This window comes from Passer domesticus, chromosome Z (assembly GCF_036417665.1).
Source record: "Passer domesticus isolate bPasDom1 chromosome Z, bPasDom1.hap1, whole genome shotgun sequence".
In the NCBI taxonomy this organism is placed as follows: domain Eukaryota; kingdom Metazoa; phylum Chordata; class Aves; order Passeriformes; family Passeridae; genus Passer; species Passer domesticus.
In genome coordinates this window covers 42,892,888-42,913,394 of record NC_087512.1, presented here as the reverse complement: position 1 = coordinate 42,913,394, position 20,507 = coordinate 42,892,888, and the positions used below count along the sequence as shown (strand labels likewise).

At 36.5% G+C, this 20,507-nt stretch overlaps 1 protein-coding gene across 4 annotated transcripts in view; it reads right to left on the bottom strand.

The window, feature by feature from the left end:
* Window positions 1-3,642: 3,642 nt before the first annotated feature.
* SYK (spleen associated tyrosine kinase) overlaps window positions 3,643-20,507 on the bottom strand; it is a 47,969-nt gene continuing 31,104 nt past the window's right edge. For 3 of the 4 annotated variants that reach the window (XM_064403569.1, XM_064403570.1, XM_064403568.1), the window contains exons 6-14: window positions 20,209-20,255; window positions 16,453-16,521; window positions 12,372-12,462; window positions 11,517-11,694; window positions 10,141-10,350; window positions 9,539-9,728; window positions 8,112-8,252; window positions 7,803-7,915; window positions 3,643-6,263 (exon numbers count right to left, since the gene is read on the bottom strand). In XM_064403569.1, the coding sequence (XP_064259639.1) occupies window positions 6,191-6,263; window positions 7,803-7,915; window positions 8,112-8,252; window positions 9,539-9,728; window positions 10,141-10,350; window positions 11,517-11,694; window positions 12,372-12,462; window positions 16,453-16,521; window positions 20,209-20,255 (1,112 nt within the window). In that variant the 3' untranslated portion in view covers window positions 3,643-6,190. The remainder of the gene's footprint in view (window positions 6,264-7,802; window positions 7,916-8,111; window positions 8,253-9,538; window positions 9,729-10,140; window positions 10,351-11,516; window positions 11,695-12,371; window positions 12,463-16,452; window positions 16,522-20,208; window positions 20,256-20,507) is intronic. The other variant, XM_064403571.1, reaches the window with a different exon arrangement.

Below are 20,507 nucleotides of genomic sequence, written 5' to 3'. Positions count from 1 at the left end.
TAGGTATTTTTTCCACAAATGTTTGTTAATGCATAGTAATCAGCAGGTTCCTGCTTAGGCCTGGGGGCCAAGCAATGGGACATGCTGGCTTTGTGGGCCTGGCAGGGCACCACCACCAAAAAAGGCAGTTTTCAAGCAAAAGGTGTAGGCACCACCAGTCTCACAGCTGTCTCAGTTTTGGTGTAGCATCTGACATCTTCGTTCCTTCTAGCTGCATTTCAAACACACTGGGACATTTTTATTTTGGGGGGAAGGAAAGACAGAGACTGTCCCCAGCCCAAGCAAACCTTGAGTGTATTTCTTTGTCCAGGCCGTGCCTTCCTTGTAATTAAATGACTCATAAAATTGCTCACGTACAGTTCTGCAAACAAACACAGGAATGTGTCATATTATTAAATGTTGTTGGGTTTTGGTGTTTGGTTACGTTTTTGTTTTTTTCTCTTATATAGCTGGCATGGAAAAAGCTGTGGGAGTTTTGGGAACAAACTGTGAGCTTTGTACTTGTGCTTGTATAGCAGGAGTTCTGGTTTGCATTAACTCGGGTACAGTGTGACACTGCAGGGTGAATTTCTGAGACATGATTCAGTCTTTGCTTTTTCCTGTAATATGACTTGTGTAGTACTCCAGCACCAACAAGAACCACTACTTGTTCTGCTTATTCCTTATAAGTAGAAACCACAAAAAGATGAGGAATGCCATGCTCACTCCCTATGGCAGCTACAGAGTGGACAGACAAAAAGGAAGTCATGGCTGACTGAGGAGTTTAAAAATAGTACCTCACTGCTGCATGCCCCTGGGGAAGCAGTAAAACCATGAATATTCAATTTTAAAATACCCAAAGATATGTGTATCCATCACAGAGTCAACAACATATTTACAGAAGAAAGAGAGAAAAAAAAAAGATATTTTGTGCTCTAGTGCATTAGAAGTGTGCAAAAAATGAGGTGGCTCCTGAGTGCAAGGTGTGTAGCTGTATGTATAGAAACAGCCCAGTTTGGGGCATTTACTGGCAACAGAGGAAATCTTGCTGAAACAAAATTATATTGATAATCTAGGTTTTTATACCCAACTACAGGTATAAAGATGTGTCATAACTGGAGAAAATTAAGGAAACATTGACTCTAAATATTTGTCTTTTGGGAAAAGAAACATCAAACCTAGCCAAACAGTCAATTTACATATGCTCCAAAGTAGAGTGGGAAAAACACCCCAAAGCACTGCTCTTTGACAAGCTCAGTGAGCTTATACCTCTCATGCATTTCATGCTCCCTGCAGCCATCTCCTTGTTATCTAACAAGATACCAAGTTTTCTTGTTACCTTCTAAAACTGTCACTGAAGACCAACATTATTTATTCTTTCCAGCTGGTCTCAGCCTCAGCTTAGGAGGTGGAACCTGACACACCAGTCAGAGAGAAATCTTTTGGTAACACTGCACATTAATTAGAACAAGACTTAAAGATGCACCTACAAAGGTTGTGCAGTAACAACTGAGGAACAAATAATTATTGAACTCAAGTATGAAATAATGACAAGAAATATTTGCATATGTGCACAGGTGTGTAATATTTTTAAAGGTAAGTCTTTAAGCTGTTCAAGACACAGCTATTAAAGTTCTCTGCTACATGTTCTGCTGTCCAGTCATGCAATTCAGTCTTGCTGTTGCTGAAACTGGCACAATTTCTCTTTATTAAAGCAGGAAGTAGGAAGAACCGATGTTGATAGTAAAGCAGCCACTGGCAGGGGCAATGGAACAGGACAGTGTCACTTTGCAAATTTTTTTCTATCTTTTTCTATTATTGCAGAAATGTATTGCATTTCTGACATGGCAGAGGCACAGGGAGCCTGGCACTCAGCTGACTGAACCTCTGACACGTGGAGTGTGCTACATGGGCAGTGTAGCTGCAGGTGCATGGCAGTGGCATTCCCCCACACTTTGATACAGTTAAGCAAGACCTAACAATTTATTGACGTGACATCTTAAGGCATTTGCAGGGGTGGATAGACAAGGGGAGTTAATGATCTCTGCACATTTACACTGGACTGGTGGACTATTTACATTTGAAGCAATGAATTTTAATGGACAGTAGTGTAATGCTTTCCCCAGCTGCCTCTTGTTTCCTCTCTTCTCTGGTTATCAAGAAATGTGCACACCTCCACCGCCTCAGGGAAGCAGTCGTTATACTCCATGCAGAGTTAATTATATGTCAAGGAACCCAGTGGGTCTTTGTCTCAATTATCACATATGTGACAGAAAATAATAAAATACTTATTTGGACATGGATGCACAGCTCTAGCTTGGCTTCAGGAACTCAGAGTGATTGGAGGACTGTTCTCAGGATTTGGCTTACATCTCTCTGACTGTTTTTTTAAACAGGAATCTATTTTCTTCTTCTTCTTCTGCATGCCTTGCAGTCTTCAAGTCTTCTTGAGTCTGAACTCACTAAACTTAGGGCTCGTAATTACAACTGCTTGCTTAATGTCTCCCTATATTATTCAATCCATATGTCACCCTCACTCCCTTCAAGGCACGTGTGGGGCGTAGTCTGTATCTTTCTGCGTGCAATCCCTCATTGCTGTGATCACTTAAAAGACAAGCGGACACTGAGTCTCAGAAGTCTTGGTTAATCATCCACAGCTGACTATCCACCATATAAATAAATGATGATTCGTCCTCACATGCAACATTGCTTCACAGCAAGGAGCAAAGAGAGTTTGTCCTCTGTAACATGCAGGCACAACAACAGCCGGGGCAGAGTCGAGAGTGCCAGAATTGGCCAGACAAGTGCTTCACTCCAGCCGTGTTCAGGCATTGCCACCTCCTGGCAGGGCAGGGGTGAGGACACACTGCTGCCTCCGTGCATGGCCTGCCTCTGTAGGCCAGGCTGCTTGCAGGTGTGGGTTCTTTGGCAAACTGGCAGGGCTGACTGTGCTGATTTAAGGGTGAAAATTATGGGTATTTCTCACTGTCTGATTAAAAGCCCCCTTTTTGCACAGTGTTAGAAGCAAGGACAGGCTGGACCAAGGCTTTTAGGATGTCTGGGTGTGTCTTTATGGAAAAAGTCACATTCTTCTCATACTTCAAAATCATACTCCACAATTTTGTAAATTTAAGCCCTAACCAAAGGTGTAAATACACAGTCTTCCTTCAGTGAAAAGCCCTCTTAGCATGTTATTACCTAGTTCTTCTTTTCCACCAGCCTCCCTAACTACATCCTGCAGTTTTCTTACCCTTTAGCTCTGTCATGACAATCATCTGTAGGCCTACACCACCAAGTGGCATTTCTGAGACAAGTCAATCTAAAAATAGACAACCAGATCCAGACAGCCAAAAGAGAAAAAGTCTCTTCATGTCAGTTGCTGGTGCAGCCCTACAAGTGGGAAGGTGCAGCAACTAGGCCAGATTTGCTACGTAGGAAAACATCCGCAGAAGAACAGAGTCAGTCACAGTCACTGACTGATCCCCCCCAAAGGTAAGTACCTGCTTGAAGAATTGTCTGCCTTTCTTGTTTACTATTCAAATTCACACTCATCTAGCCTTAGCTTTCCTGAGAACCTGAGCATGCAAAAAAACCTAAATGAAAGACTAAGATGTTGCTGTTATTATTTTAGAATATATCTGCATCTCAGGGAGGCTCCATGTCATATAATGTGACTTAAATCTGGCATAGCTAACATCTGTAAGACAGAAATTCTTGGCTAGCTGATATACTGCACTGACTCCTCGCATCTCTAACCTTCCAGATTCAGCACAGTATTGTTGTAAATCCCTTTGAAAAGACTTAGGTGCAATAACAATGTGCATATTTTGGGAATTTCCTGCTATTTCTGAAGCCCAGGCTTCAGTGGCCTTATCTGTCCTGGTGGGTATCTTTCACTGTCAGTAGGTAAATCTCAGTCTTTCACAACAATCACAGTAACTCAGTACATATACACACAGCATCAGGATTTTTTACAAAGCATGTAATTATGAAAGGATTCTGATAAGACAGCATATTTTATAAAAGTATCTTTAATTAAAATGTTAAAACCGAATCCTTTTATTTCACGATACTTTATATTCTCATTGTAAACTTTTATTATGTAATAGTGAAGTTGAAAATAATCAAGTAACTCCAGAAAGTGATGTTGACATTCACTCAGAAGAGAAGAAATAATCCTCCAGGTTGTATCAGACATCACTTTTAAAAAGAATGAGAGATAGAGATAAACGTATCTCTCATTCTGGAAAATTGAATACTGTCACTTGCTGGTTCATAGAGATGTGTGCAATTTGTTTATAGCTGATATCCCCATAATTGTACTAATTGCACATGTAGAGATAACAAATTCTCTGCAACATAACTAAAGTGACAAAAGCTATGTATAACTATGGCTAACTTCTACAGAAGCTGGTCTGTAGGAAAACGTTTCTTAAAAACAAAACAAAATTAAATCATCTTTAAGGTAAGTCACATTTGATCACATTTGAAACGCAGTCTATTACACTCAGTATCTTCCAGTAGCCTGTGGTGCCTTGCACTGGACAGCCAAGACTAAACTACTAAAAGGCACCAGATATTATTTAACAAATAGACCTTAAACTTAGTAAAAAGAAAAAAAATACCAGTAGCTTCTACATTTGTTTATAGATCCTGTCTTTGATGACAATTATTTCACCCTTTCTCAGTTTAATTGCTCATACAATTTAATTACTAGAGAAAAAAATACCATTTTATCTCTAAGAATACTCTGTTCACACAAAAATTAAACTTGTATAATCTAACCAGCCATATGCAATAAATATATCTAACTCTAAATCTTATTCTTCATATTCTTCTAAAATCTCTATATCTAGCAGACAAAATGTAAGTAGATTCCTGAGATATATGCAAATGACAATAAAATAGATGCTTGTAAATAATAAGTGATAGAAATGTTGCTATTGATAATATTTAAAATGAGTTTGAGAAAGCAAAGCATAAAGGTAAAAACAGAATCAGAAATGATTACATAATTTGTTATTACTCTGCTATACTTCCAATATAATGGAGACGCACACTACATTACAGAAGAGTGATAAGACAAATTCCTTTTCCTGAGATGTCCACTGAGATTTGTCCCACAGGACAAATACTAAGATTTTGGAACTGGTAATCTTGTTGTCCATTTGCCCATTATAAAATAGATGAACTAGACATGTAATTTAACTTTAGAGGCCGTAAGGTGTGGTGAAATTCTCACATGCTTTTTAAAGAAAGGTTTTAAGAAAAGATAGAAATGATTGCTGCTCAAAAGACAACACAAGGAGTTATGGTATACCCAAATAGATAGATAGAAAAGATGTGTCTGGAGAATGATGGAAGAGCACAGAGGAAGGTAAGTGCTGTTCCATCACAGGTGTATTTTCTGGAATGCAGTGTTGGAGTTTATTTTAAAATATAGAATCATCTTAGGTGCTGGGATATTTTCTTCCAAGATGAGATCAAGCCTCTGAGTTTCCAGTTTTTACTAGGAAAAAAAATAACTCCCTGAGGAACAGCTGGGCTGAGGAACAAAAGAAGAGATGAGGAACAAAAGAAAATGGTCACATTTAAAAAGTGCAATGATGTTAGAAAGTCAGAACTCCCAATTCCCCTCTGCCTACTTTACTGCTAGGAATAATGTGATTTGGTTTAAAGGGGCTTGGTGATAAAATCAAACACACTGTCAGTCAAAGCATCTGACATACTTGCACAGTGAATTTGCTTCATAGTGAGAAATGTTTATGCTATTCTTCTTCAAGGAAAGGAAGGCTGGAACAACTAAATACATTTAAAGGCTAATAATGTTGATGAGAAGAATTTAAATTCCAATCTGCATTTGAGTGTAGGAGAGGAAGAAGACTCAAAGTCATTAAATAGGTTTTACAGGACTGAAAAATGTAATGCAAATAAAAGCTGTAAATAAAATGAAATGGAATGTAGCAAAAGTACAAGCATGTTATCTAACATCCTTGCTGCGCACTTTGAGACTGTTACACTTCCAAAATTCTTTTGGGGCTGGATTTTGTGCAAAAGGTAAGAGAAGGCAACCTTACAGACACAAGGCTCAGCTCTGAGCTTTGCAGGTTGAAAATGGAAGTACAAAAATTGAGGTTGTTTGGTTTTGGAAAATGTGCTGCTTCTCAGAGGGTGTTGGCTGGAGACGAGGAAGCTGCTGCTCTCCACGCTGTTAGTGGGAAATGTCATAGTAGTAGTTACGTAATCTCATCTCGACTGCAACAAATCCTGGTCGGTCATCAACGCTGTGGGAAGATGACAATTGTCACTGTGCAGGAAGGACAGAGCTGTCAAGGTTCATGGGCCTTACAGCCCTTGAGACTCCACCTCAGTGACAGCCCACTTAAAGATGCTCGCAGTATTTTAAAGCTTCAAAAATTACACTACAAAATTAATACCAAGTGACAAATACTACTACAGAGTAGTGGATTTACTATCATGCCTGTTTGTGGTTGATGAAGGTACCAGAATAAAGAAATGGTAAATCAGCTCCATTTAATTTCTACTTCATTTACTTTAGCAATAATCTGGAGAAAAGAATATTTGCCATGCAATATCTGCCTTATAAAGGGTAGTACCATCACACAGAGTTGTTAGAAGCACTGAGAGGTGCCTACCCACACACCATATGACTCTACCATCTTTCTTTTACATTTGCAATTGTTTATTTGGAGAACACAATTAAACTGACAACAAGCCCTTACAATTTTACATTACACATTGAGTTAGTTACTATGCCTGATCTGAACCTTCTTTTAAAAATTTATTTTCTTTCTAATAATACAGATATTTTAGTACAAAAACAAAATCAGCATGCTTTATGATATGTTTATTACTAAAACAAAAACCGGATCCCTTTCACTGTAGAACTGCTACAGCTTTCCTTGAGTCAAAACAAAAGGTAGGAATTACTTTTTGGTTCTTTCTAGAGTATTAGGTTTAATAAAGCTAACAAAGAAGCAAGGTACCTAAAAATGAAGTGCCAGAGCTCCCTAATGTAGAACTTTTGGACAAACATATTCACCTGATGGTGAACTGGAAGAATAAGTGATATTAGAGTAATTTTGGATGTTTTCTGGGGACTTCCTACAGTTAAAAGTAACTTCAGCAGAATAGCTTAAAACAATAAATCGTGAAAGAGTTTTAATACATTTTTGCTATATAGTAATTAAAAAATCAGGTAGGCTTTATTTTTTCCCATATTTCATAATTCTAATTTCTAAATGGTTATGAAACAGAAAAAAATGTTTCTGACATACCAGAAAAGATGGTTTGCCTCTCACTGATAAGAAGTCAGTGTGGGATCCAATTTGAATATATTTTGTTATTAGAGAAGAGATAAACAGCTTAAAAAAAATTAAATATTGAGAAAGAGAACAAAAATTTTGGTCATATGACTTTGAAATTTCAGTAAAGTTAAAGCCTTGGAAATTAAAATTAAATTAATTCAAAATGAAACAAAAATATTTGCTTACTTTGAAACATTCTTTTCAAAATGCATTAGATTGATTCTTTTGTGTAGTTATTTTTTATGATACTGCCTATTTTGCCTATAATTATTCCAGTAAACTCTGTTCTACAAAATTGGCTTTTTGTAGTACACTCTATAACTCAGATAATTTTCACCTGAAAATGCAAATGACTTCTGACCTTGGAGCATGGTTGTAAGCTAAACTCCAGCTGAAAAGATGTATTTTGAAGGAAGCCCTACTCACCCCCTTTCTGGCTCTTAATCATGTACATTAAAATGCACTCCTATCAAAAGAGCATCCCATCACACTCACTTGTATGTCCAGCACAATTTCATTAGACTGTAGACTTCTGTTGGGCAGACTTCAGGACGTTCCATTCGTTCTCCTCTTTCAATCATCTGTGCAACTTCACCACCTTTCATTCCCTGGAACAGGGTGACCAGAACAATCATCCAAGTTGCAAATGATTACAGCATACACAACAGCATAAATCAAACAGAGGTCTGGAACTCATTTTTGGGCTATCCTTTGACTCTTTTGTTGCAGCAAGTCCTTTTAGTTAGAAAAAGATATTGGTTCAAATTTGCTCTGAATTTTTAAATAAAAAATAAAACCACTCACCTTATATGGTTTTTGTCCATAAGAGAAAGCTTCCCACATTAAAACCCCAAAGCTCCAGACATCACTTTTGCTAGAAAATTTGTAGAAATTCATGCATTCTGGAGCATACCATTTGACTGGCCATTTTCCATGACTTTGTGCCTAAAATATGTCATAACAGAAAGGAAAAAAAGCAGACTAGATAAAATGATAAGTAGCAAACAACATCTGAATGCACATAATTAACGTTAACTTAGCTCTACACACATTTGTACTAAGTACCGTAACATTTCTGATGCAGTTAGCATTAGAGAAAATGGGTAACAGCTTCTTCTAAAGTGTTACAAAATTGTTATAACCTTCCACTTTCAAAATAATGCATTGAAATTAAATCCATGGTAAAAAAAGAGTGTAGCTAAACGACTTTGAGTCACACTTTTAACGGCATTTAATTTAAAGTTGCTCTTTAGAATAATTTTTTCCATTTGGATCTCACTAAGGCTAAGAGACGTGTCCAGATGGTTGAAGCGGGTGCTCTATTTCAAAGCACAGTGACTTTCTTGTGGCAAACTGCAATTTACCTAAATTATGCCATAATACTGCTTTATCACCATTCAAGTGTCAAGCCATACCAGCACAGTGCTAGACCTAGTGACAGGGCCCTACTGCATCCTATGGAGTTGTAAAATTCTGAAGGCCCTGAGACTGGGATTGGCAAGCTAGTGGCAGAGATTTGAGACGCCTTTTCTGGCAGCAGTGACAACTGTTCCTACACAGAAAGGCCATCACAAGGGAGCACGGGCTTGCTTCTCCTCTGCAGTGTTTCAGGGGTTGGATTATTAGTTTCAAAGAGCTGATAAAAGGGAATAAGCAGAAAGAAGAAGTAATTTGAATCTCAAGAGTGATGTATCAGAAAAAAACAAATATAGACCTGGTAACTGCCTTTGTCTCCCACCTTTTATCTTATTAAATGTTGCAAGTATTTTAATCACTTGAGGAGTACAGAGGTCCAAAGAATTTAAAACCAATATAAACAAATTTTGCTTATATTAATTTATTATTTAACAATGGTATTCCTGCAAAAATCTCCCCTAATTGCAGTGTATTAGTGCTAGCCTATGTTTTACTTGGACATGATGAGAACTGTTTTGCCACAAACACATTTTCACCCATTTATATAAGGTAGTATCTCATTTCCACAATAACTTTCAATCTTCTAATGACAAGTTTATCAAAAGGAAAACAAGTAGACAAGAAAAAGGAGGGACAAGCTTTTTCTTCTCTTCATGTCTTAATGTTGAACACATATTTTGAATTTGGTAATCTAGTATCTGGTTATAAAATAACAAGTGATACATTATATTTCTCATTTTCAAATGCATTTCAACTGAAAATATCCTTATTAAGCTATGATACTACATAGTTTGTATGTTGTGTTCAGACCTTACCTTGTAATAATTTTCATCAGCACTAAGAGCTTTAGAAAGTCCAAAGTCACTAATTTTGGCATAATGTTGAGTGACTAAGAGCACATTTCTTGCAGCCAGATCCCTATGAACAAAATTATTCTCCTCCAGGTATTTCATCCCCATGGAAACCTGATGCACCAGCTCTGTTATATTCTTCTCTGTGACATGTCTGAAAATCACAATTGAATTTTAAAGAGGTCAGTAGTTCATTTTCATGACTTTTCATGGAGTTCAGATACAAATCTTTACTCTGAACTTGTACACATTACACTGGGAACCTGATTCACTTACATTTAGCTAAGCTTCAGTTTGAAAAAGCAATCTAAGCTCTTGTCCTGGGCAAGATGATGTGTGATCACATCAATAAAGGAGAAGATGAAGCATGTATGAAAAATCTTCATTTATTCAAAATACTCTATTTTGGCAGAAATATTCCACAGTTTGGAGACACGTTCCAGTGAAGAGTAACTACAGTCATTAATTATTACATTAACAATATATCAATTTTAATTGTCCTTAAAGAAAAAAATAAAAGAAAGGAACTTTTCCATTCCAATGGAATGGAATCAAAGTTTACATACCTATTTTTTTGCAAAAATTTGTTCAATGGCCCAAGTTCAGCCATTTCCATTACTAACATCCAGGCCTCAGCTTCACATATACCTATCATTCGGACAATATATGGGTTATCCAGTTGCTGCATTACATTTGCTTCTCTCAGTAACTCATCCTTTATGGCTGGATCATTACTCTCATTCTTCAGAATTTTTACAGCCACAGGCTTGGCACCCCTGCAAAAGAGAATCCAGTTCTGGGACTAGTTGCTGAAAAATCTGTGCACCAGCGCACACAATCTTCATCAGATATTTCCATTCACATAGTACAAATTGTGACAAACGACAGAATTGACACTCAGAGAAGAAGAAAACAGCCATAACAGGAACGTGTCTCTATCAAATGCTCAGAAGACAACTAATCAAAAGAGCTAGAATGAAAAGAACCTGAGAAAATTACAGATTGTCATAAAAATGCCTAAATAAGCCTGAAAAAAAAATACTGGACAAAATTTTCTTGTCCACTCAGGTAAGGATGGCATAAAGTTTTTCTGACAAGAAAAGCTATAAAGAGCTTTCTAAGCACTGGGGTGTTTTAGGGGTGGGACTGGAACATGCAGCACTGCCAGGTGCCAAGGCAGGGCTCTGAAACCCGAGAATCTAAGCCTACTTCTGCAAACTCCCATTCATACAGCAAACTGACAGAGTGAATGATGGGATCAACATAGCTCGAGTGTGAAACATAATTAAAATATACACAAGCTGAGATAAGAGCCCTTCAAATTTCTACATCCTATACTGGAAAAATAGAAATCCTTTCTGCCTCTGAAAACCTTGATTAAAGAAATGCTTCCAACTTCAAGAGATGAGGGTGTGTACATAATCAGCCCATGCACATAAACAGCATACTGATAACATTTTACTATGTAAATGCATGAAGAGTCAAGTACAAACAGGGTCTGTTCCTATTGACATGATGTGATGGAAAATGTTACAACATGTTCTGTCTTCCTGAAAATCTACATTCCAGCTTCAGGAAACTGGTATTCATCACACTTCAGGCAAAACTCTTTTTGCTATAGGTAAACTGTTCATGGCACTCTCCACATTTTCTGACAGAGATGTTGTGCAGATGGGAAATACTGTGTAGCATTAGTACTTTTGCAAACTATGGGGCAAGGCAGTGGGATTCCCACTCTACTATGCCCATCAGGAAAGAAAATAGTCATAAACAGTACTTCCTCACTTTACGGCAAAAATGAGTGCGTAAGTGTACATATAAAGAGGGAAACTGGGAAATTTAGCTCAAATTAGCTACAGTCTGTTACCCCAAATGACAAGCAAAAAGTAAAGGCTAGAGCTGTTACATATTGGATTCCATGAAAATAGAAGGCAACACTCACTTTTTCATCTTATAGAACCCTTTTTTTACAGTACCAAAGTTGCCAGAGCCAAGTTCACCTTCCTCCAAAGTCAACAATTTCCTGTCAAGAGTGACATTTTTTGGTTTAATTTCATCTGGATCGGCATATGGACTTTCATAGACCTCAGTATCCATGGGTAATGCCTCTCTCTGATCACCTGCATTTCAAACAATGAAAGATTAGACATCATATCAGACATTTTCGCTGCCACATCTAATATATTCATGTTTTTTATGTTCAAGACCATCAGTGTGTTTGACTTGCAAGGGCATTATAAAGAAACCACATGCTGCCCATCTACATGCATTTTAGAGCAGACCAAAAGACAGAGGTGTCCCCTGGTGACATGCTGTAACTACTGAACATTTGGGCAAGGTGAAACCAGGAGGTTCCTTGACAAAAGGAGGGCTAAAGGTTGGCCCTTCTCTTTGGTACTTCCTATTAGTTACCTCACACAATTCTTCACTCAGAATGCTGCCTTATACATACTTCATGTTTGTATATTGTATTGTATTCATACAACTTTAACTGCATTATGCATGGCCATGTGGACGCAACAGGGCACAATTCTTTCTGTGACATGTGAGGGCATAGTTTTTAGAGTCCAGGAAATCATACTCCACTTCAAAATGGAAAAAGGGGGTTTCTGCTAAATGATTTTTCTTATGGATGATGACAGCTGGTATCTTCAGCTACCAGGCTTCACTTGTGATAGTGGCTATACCAATACATAACAGAATATGAAATATATACAAGAAAAAAGAAATAAGGATTGAGAAAGAGCGCTGCTATAAGGAAGAAAATTGCATTAATGATATATATTACTCTGCCTACCTCTTTCTGCTCCTGTAAGACCTCTGTTCCTTTGCAGCACATATGGATTAAAAGGTGCTTCTTCTGATGGGTGGCCAATAGTTGACTGAAGCTGTAGCACACAAATAAAGTTTTTCTGTTTAACAATGAATAGATAAGTTAAAAGCACTTTTCCCTCCCTGCTGCCCCCAAGAATTTTGGCATAATATTTGTAAGAGACACATAGGTGAGGATCAGAAAGAAAGGGATCCAAAAGAGGTTATTTCATTCTGGAGGTTATTGTTAGAGCAGGCCAAAAGCACAGAAAGATATTACAAATTCTTTCAGAACATTAGATAGGAGAGAATTAACTGTAGTGGGTCATGCATAAATCTTATTCTGCAGATATTAAATTTACATGCTCTTTTAAAATTTGCCTTGTAACACAAGTAGCCAGAAAGACTTCTCTTTAATCTATCCTTCCTTCTTCTTCAAGCTATTTCTCCCTCTGTCTAGGCTATAGAGAAATTACTAGCACAAATGAAAGCAAAAAAAATTTCCTGTTTCTCTTGTGGATAGAGAGGAGCTCTATTTTAAAGAAGTGGAAGCAACTGTAGTAAAAAGTTACTACTTTCATAGGCTTGTGTAACATCAGGGACAAACATCATGGACCAGATACTACGCCGGTTTGTCTGATCTGAGGAGAGACAAGATTACTTAATAAAGCATCTGGTTCAAATACAATTCCTCTGCCTTTACTCTTGACAGAGGAATAATATGGGGTACACAAACTATCTCACCCATTGTGTCTTCTGGAGCTCCTTGCCTGGCTTAATAAAGTATAGATGAGAGAAACTATTAATCTGGTCACTTCTGTTTGTGTACTGCTGGGCACATGGAATTACAGAATCTATTTCTGCAGGTCAGTTTCTTCTCAAGCAAAGAGAAACAAAGCTCTAGTGCAAGCTGTCCCTGACCATGGCAAAGGGACTGTAAGAAAATAACCTTTAAGGTCCTTTCTAACACAAACCATTCTATGATTCTGTGAAGTTTCCTATAGGATGCAATAGAAGTTTTATCATTTGGAAACTGCATTTATTAGGGGAAACACCTGACCTAGGAACTACAGACGTTGAAATCATAATGAAGTTATCTGCCCAGCTGGGTGAAATAGAAAAGGTTTCACTACATACTTTTACCACAAACCACGTGTAGGAAGCCAGTTTTCAGCAATATTCTGACCTAGTAGGATGAGCACATTGACGTCAGGCACAGTAAGGGTAGTATTTCTGACTCGGAACAGTGTTAAAAGGCCATTTGCTGTCAAGGCAAGCCACAAAACCTCAAGACAGTTCTGGGATATGGCAAGGAACAAATTGACTATTCTACCATTCTCAAGGCAAATGAAGGTATAAACCAAGATCCTTAGCTCTAGTTTTGTTCTCCTAGACTGATTCACCCTGACAGCTTTCCAAGATCTGTGTAACTCTATTTTCACACAGGCAATTCACTAACCCCAAACCCCCACGGAGACTGGAAGTCAACTGGCATACTTTGAACTGGCCAAATGTAATTAATGTACACCAAATTTTGCACACCTCAAGAATCCATGCACCAGCGGAGAGCAGCTGGTAAAAACATAGCTCTGGCCAAGACGTAGCTAAGTCTTCAAATTAGACACATGAGATATTACTGCTCTTTGCAATTCAAGAACAACAGCAACAACAAAAAATCCAAAAGGATTGTATGCTCTTGCTCTACATAAAAAAAAGAGTACATCACTTCCTTGCAAATAAAGCTCTGCAGCTGTGAACTGAGAACCACACAGTGACACCAGATATAACCAAGTGGGTTCTCTTTCTCAGAGAGCTGCTCATGTTTAAGAAGAATCATAGTGTCTTATTTATCATTACTTAGCTTGGTCAATACATATAGAATTATTTCTAATTGTTGCAAATGGATGAAAAAATTTAATAATGTCTTTTACGTTAATATTCCTACTTTCCTTTTTATGAAATCAACATTTAAATGCAGAGTCCTTTCTGCCCCACCCTTTTAAAACAGCAAGTATAATTCTGTAGATCTTTTTTTGGACAAAAGGATCTTTGTCTTAATACATCTAAGATATAGGATAAGTGATTACTTCTTGTGTTCTTACAAGAAACAAGAGAATGGGCAAGATGAACATAGATTTATTCAATCAATAAAAAGGAGTACAAGAAAAGAGTCCTCTAGAGGAGCCTTTTAAAGATATGACATATGAATGACATGAGTCCAACTACTCTAAATCTGACTTTTACAGTGATGATTACAGTTTTATAGTAAATAGCATAGTAAGATTCTCACAAAGGCAAGTCATACAGCACGTGCAATAATCTTTCAGGTTAATAACTCTGATTTGAAAAAATGCATGAAGTCACCTTGTTTTATGAAAAACTAATAGCTAAATACTGCGTGACAAACATCTCATTAGCCATGAGATGAGAGGAGCTTTGGCTATGGCATCTCAGTTGCCACTAGGTGGCAGGATTTCACTTAAATGGTCCAAATTGACAATTCTACAATAGTAAAACAGACCGAAAATTTTTATCTGGGTCTGAAAAGCTAATAGTGCATTTGTGAAATTAAAAAAAATAAATCCCAAAAGTGAATAAATATAGCAAATAAAAGAAATATATTTTTTCTGGTTTACTGTGTGAAAGCTTTTGACATAGTAGAAGTAACTGTAATTAACCAGGTCTAAAGTAAACTGTGCTTATTGGGGTTAATGAATAGTAAATCTTTGAATAGTTCAGAGCACAGCTTTGGTCTAGAGTCTAAAATCTGGCAGTATTATGTGGGTTGGAGTATTCCAGGTAAAGTACATGTAAATGGCAATCAAATCGGGTTTCTGAAATTATTTTCCAAAATGATTGGTTTTACTACGCCAACATGCTTCAGTCTCTACTCTGTTTTTGATGTCCAGAAGGCAGGAAATAGGTATTTGACATTAGAAAGTGACCAGAGCAAGACACAGCTTTTACCAGGTTAACAGACAGCAGTGTGACCAAAAATACATCTACCGAGTTCAGACCCCAGACCCATTTTTCTGAATCAGCCCAAAATGTGTGATAGTTTGGCACTGTATTTCAGATGGTTGAGAGCAGATCGTGAGACTGTGTCTGTATTCGTATATGACAAACACACAATGAGAAAGAGATATCATTGAGAATGAGGTCTGTCAGCTGTGTATCCTGTAGGGATACAGCAAACTGATAAAAGCAAACTGAAGCTGTAGGAAAATAATATGTGTTATTTATCAGGATTATCAAATACAGTATATATCAAGCAGAGCTTTTCATTCTAAACAGTAGCATACCTCTAGGGCTTTTCATGCTTGCTCATTTTTGTTGAAGAGCAACTGGAAATAAATCAATAAACATACAGACTCATGGATCAAATAAGGGCATCCATATTATTCTCAGCATGCAAACAAACTCATAGCTACATGCTTCTGAACTACATCAATTACTGGACAGCACCATTTTCTGACCATGCAAAAGTATTTTCACTAGGACAGGGCAGGGCTCCCCTTGGCTCCCTCGCATCTTGCCTATTTTCCCTCTGTCACAAGACTCTGCTTGGTCTTGTGACACCTTACACTTGCCTAAATGAAAGTGAATGCATAAGCAGATTTATGCACATAGGTTATGTCAGTATGTATTTTGTTGTTTTTATTGTTCCCTAAATGTGTACAGTAATAACATAATTGTAAGTAAGATAATTTTCTGATTAGAAAGGAAAGTAGAAATATAAATTTCATTCTAACTGAGTGGTTTTGAAAGATATTTTATCACATTTTATTTGCAGAAATATTGAGATCTGCATTATTTTGGTATGCTAGAAATACAAATAAAAAAGAGTCCCTCTATTTTTAAAACTCCTTCAAACTCATTGCTTCAGTTATAAAGTCAAGCCCATAATTATGCAGATGATTAGGATAGATCCAGAAAGCTTAGAAAATCTTAACAATCTAATTGTTAGTAGTCAAGACAGCAAGCGAAAAGAGGGGGAGAAGAGAGTGAAATTAGTTGTTTAAGTATTTTTAACTCGGTCAAAAACCTAAAAAAAGTATATGAGGCACCTTTTTGCTGCCAGCCTTTGGGAAGGTGTACGATTTGAGTCTTGAGATAATTCCACCTCCTGCCCAACTCTAGAAACCACAATGTCAAAGAGGAACAGTAAATGTGTCATGAAAATAGCTGAAAATATTTCACAGAACAAAAACACTCTAAAAGAACAAAACACTCCCAAACTTTCTGTTGCTTGTGCCTTCAAGTACACATATATGATGCATTAAAAAAACGGAGTACAGGAAATCTTAGTACTAAATTTTATTTTGCCTATATTACTGCCAAACCATCCTGAACCTGTAGACATACCTTAAGGCAGTTTTTTAAACTGAAACGCACTGGCCTCTGTCCAGATCTTTATTTACAGAGTATGCTGTATGTTTCTCCTGCTTCTGTCACTGAACTTTAGTCCTCCTCCCAAAACATATACCTTTTGTGTCTGGAAGTATGACTAATACACCAAGCAAAATTTGAAACACACCTTGGTCATACAACAAGCAAAATTTGAAACACACCTTGGTCATACAACAGTGTGGTTATTGAAGCAGAAGGCATGCTAGGTGTAATATTAATTTCAAACAAAAAGGAACAGGCTTTCCATTTTACACACATACTTATGTTCTGTGCAAAGATACCTTTAAAAGACATGCAAATATATTTTACAAGGACACATTAACTTAATTAAATGTGACAAATTAGCATTTTTATGAGTCACTAGAGATCATACATGACTATTTAAAACTGAGATGGAGCACTTATTTTTCAAACATTTAGTCTGATGCTGTGGCTAAAACAACAATCTGAGTCACTTTAAAGAGCCTTTGAACTTAGATGTTCTGAACTTTTTAATAGTCCATTTGGACTTCTTATTTTCTGAAATATTATCTTTTGAAATTGATAGGATAGGTATATTCCCTAGTTTTCTTTTAAAAGAAAATGTCTGATTTCACATTAAAAAGGTGTCTTTTGTTTCAAGACATCAAGGACAGCCATGATGCTGCTGGAAGAACAGAAACCTTTTTGATGCTTGACCTTCTTCATAGCTGTGATACATAAAAATTCAGTATAGTGCATACTGAAAAAGGCTACTGAGTCACCTATTTTCTTTTACTTAATGAAATTTTCCTTCCATATTGGGAATAAATAAAACCTGAAGTACTACTTAGTTACAGTTTTAAAATAGATAAATTCTCTAAGAGGTCAAGTGCTCCATTGCACAAACTGAGCATGGTTCTCATTATACTTTTTCAACCAGAGTACGTCCCAACACTTGGGAAAGCAACAACCTGTAGTTATGGTAATAGTGCTTAACTCACATATTTGTATTAGACCTACAAATGCATGTTGAGATGAATACCTGATCAGGCACAACAACTAGTTACAGTTAGGCTGTACTCATAAAGTTTGGGTCTTTTATGACCACCTAAAAGACTGTGACTAAAGAAAATACTGAGAAAGGTTAAGAGCAGAATTTGGGAAATGGCTAGAATTTGGCAGTTCCACTAGAAGGTCATCAGTGGAGAACTGAATCAAAGACTCATCTCAAAAGCTCCTTTGCCAGTTTAAATATATATTGGTCTGAAATTGATTGCAGGGAGAAAAAAAGTAATTTACAAAATGGAAGGGGTCAAAATCACCTTAAATCTAGCCATGGAGCCTCATGTGAAAGGCAAGAAACATCTCAGTCCATGCATGTTCTGGGAGAAGCAAGAACAAGCAACTCTCCATATTCTGCATGGAAAATTACCTTCAATACAGACATTTAACATAAAGTCATTTCTTTTGCAGAGGAAGCATATTAGTATCACTAAAAAGGAGATGTCCACATTACATTAAACTTAAGCATTTTGTTACTCCAAATTTGTCCATGGAACAATAGCAAATATATAGACAAATCTGATGTAGATTTATATCCCTGATATAAATTTTACTCCAAGCTCTTATAACCAACAGTTTTTTACAGATAAATCATTTGGACAGTCTGTCTGCCACAACACCCTGCAGTTTTTTCTACATTTCATGCACCTTCTTAAATTCAAAACAACTTCAGATTTGGGCATTCTATTCCAAAGATTTTGGAATAGTACCACTGTATTTTAGGCTATATAATATACAGCCTAAATATATACATATAAATGAAAAATATATTGAAAAATTAGTCTGGATGGCAGCACTAATATTAGACTGTTGCTTAGAACTGGCCATTATGTTATGTGTGTGATTGTATTCCTTCTCTTCAAGCTGGTTTAATTTTTGCTTTTGAGTAATCTTAATAATTGTAATTCAGGCATATTAAAAATCTTCATGAGTTACTGCTTTTGCACACAAGTATTAATGTGTGAGAACCTGGAAATATTAAGTGAAATTTTTGAACTCCATTAGCAATATAAGTTATTTACAATTTTCCATCTTCTATATTTATATTACAAGAAAGTAATTTAGCAGACTCATTTTTAAAAAGTCCCAAAGAAAACATAAAATTCAGATTTTAATTTTAAGAAATTCAAAGTATCAAATATACTGAAGATTAAAACAATGTTTTAGTACGCTCTTTGCAAAACATGCACTCTCACGTAGGTTTGGTGACTTTCTTTTTAGCTATCACGACGAGTCTTAAGCAGTAGCAGTTAAATTTACATTTATATTGTGAATTTTTCTGTGGATATTATGAAATGTACACAGTATTACCACACTAAATGTTCTTGCCCTATCTCTCCAACTGCTTGTATACCAGATGTTACACATGTGATCTTGTGTGCTTAAACTTCATGGATGTCTTTGTAAATGGCACAGATCCAAACCTCAAGGCAGTATTTTTATATTTAATTTTTTCTAATTAAAATTGTTAATAATAAAGTATTATTGTTGTTAATAATATTATTATTAATAATAATACTTAATAATAAAGAAGTAATACATTTTAAAATGTTTGTAATTAAAAAGGGACTGATTTTGGTTGCTTGATTTCCAATTCTTCATAAAGGTACTTGATTTTCAGAAGTGAAGGTATGAGAGTGGTTGTTCACAGGGCTGCTAGGAGTCAATTGTATTGAAATAGAGGTAATTGCTTATTTTAATTTTTTTTCTATAATATGGGACTGCATCAAGATAATTATCTAAATTAACAAGTTATGCAGGAAAATTACTGAAGTTAGTTCCCTATTTCAGATGAAATCAACTACCTTGAACACGACAATATTATGTGATTCTGTGAACATATCACACCTCAGATGGCTTCTGTAGTCAATGGACTTCGAGAGCTTAGGTAATTATAGCAATAGGTGGACCTGCTCACTCTCCATGGAGTGCATGAAAGAATCACCCCTAAGGCAGTGCATAAGAAATGCCAGGTCTGATGGTAACTGCACAGACCAAATATGAAAATAAACTGAACTTCCATTTCTGCTTCAGTCAGCAGATTCTCAAAGCGAACAGCATAAGCAATGTGCTTTCTCTCCTCCTAGTGTTGATACAGCATTATAGAATATGACCATCAATGAGGCATCTTGCCTATGTAAAATACTGTTTTATCTCATACATTATATGTGTAAAAGAGGTTCACAAAATTAAATTATGATTAGTACATTCAAAACACTGATGAAAGCAATACCATAATAGAATATGTTAAGTTTCTTTACAAATCACTGTTTATAACCCAAGAAAAATAAACTCACAGATGAAAACCCAAGAATTAGGATTACCAGAACAGTATGTGACTGTAATCCTCCTCAAATGAATGCTATTGCTATAACTCCACCTTCACTTACCTTAGGAAGTGATCCAGAAGAAGGATGAGTATTAAAACCAAGATTATCTGCAAAAGAATCAAATGTAAGTTTGAGAAATTTGTATAAGAACACAGAATTTTACAGAAGAGACCAACTGTGTAGTTTTTAGATCACATCACAGTATTTCTCTTGGACTATTTCCTTTGCTTTTGTCTCTTATATGCAGAAGACTCTGGTATTTCCGGCCAGAGACAAAAGTAAGTGCAGAGCCTGAATGATTCAAATGAGAATGAAAATAATGGTGGAAAAAGCCATGTAGTGTTTCAAATTAATGGAAA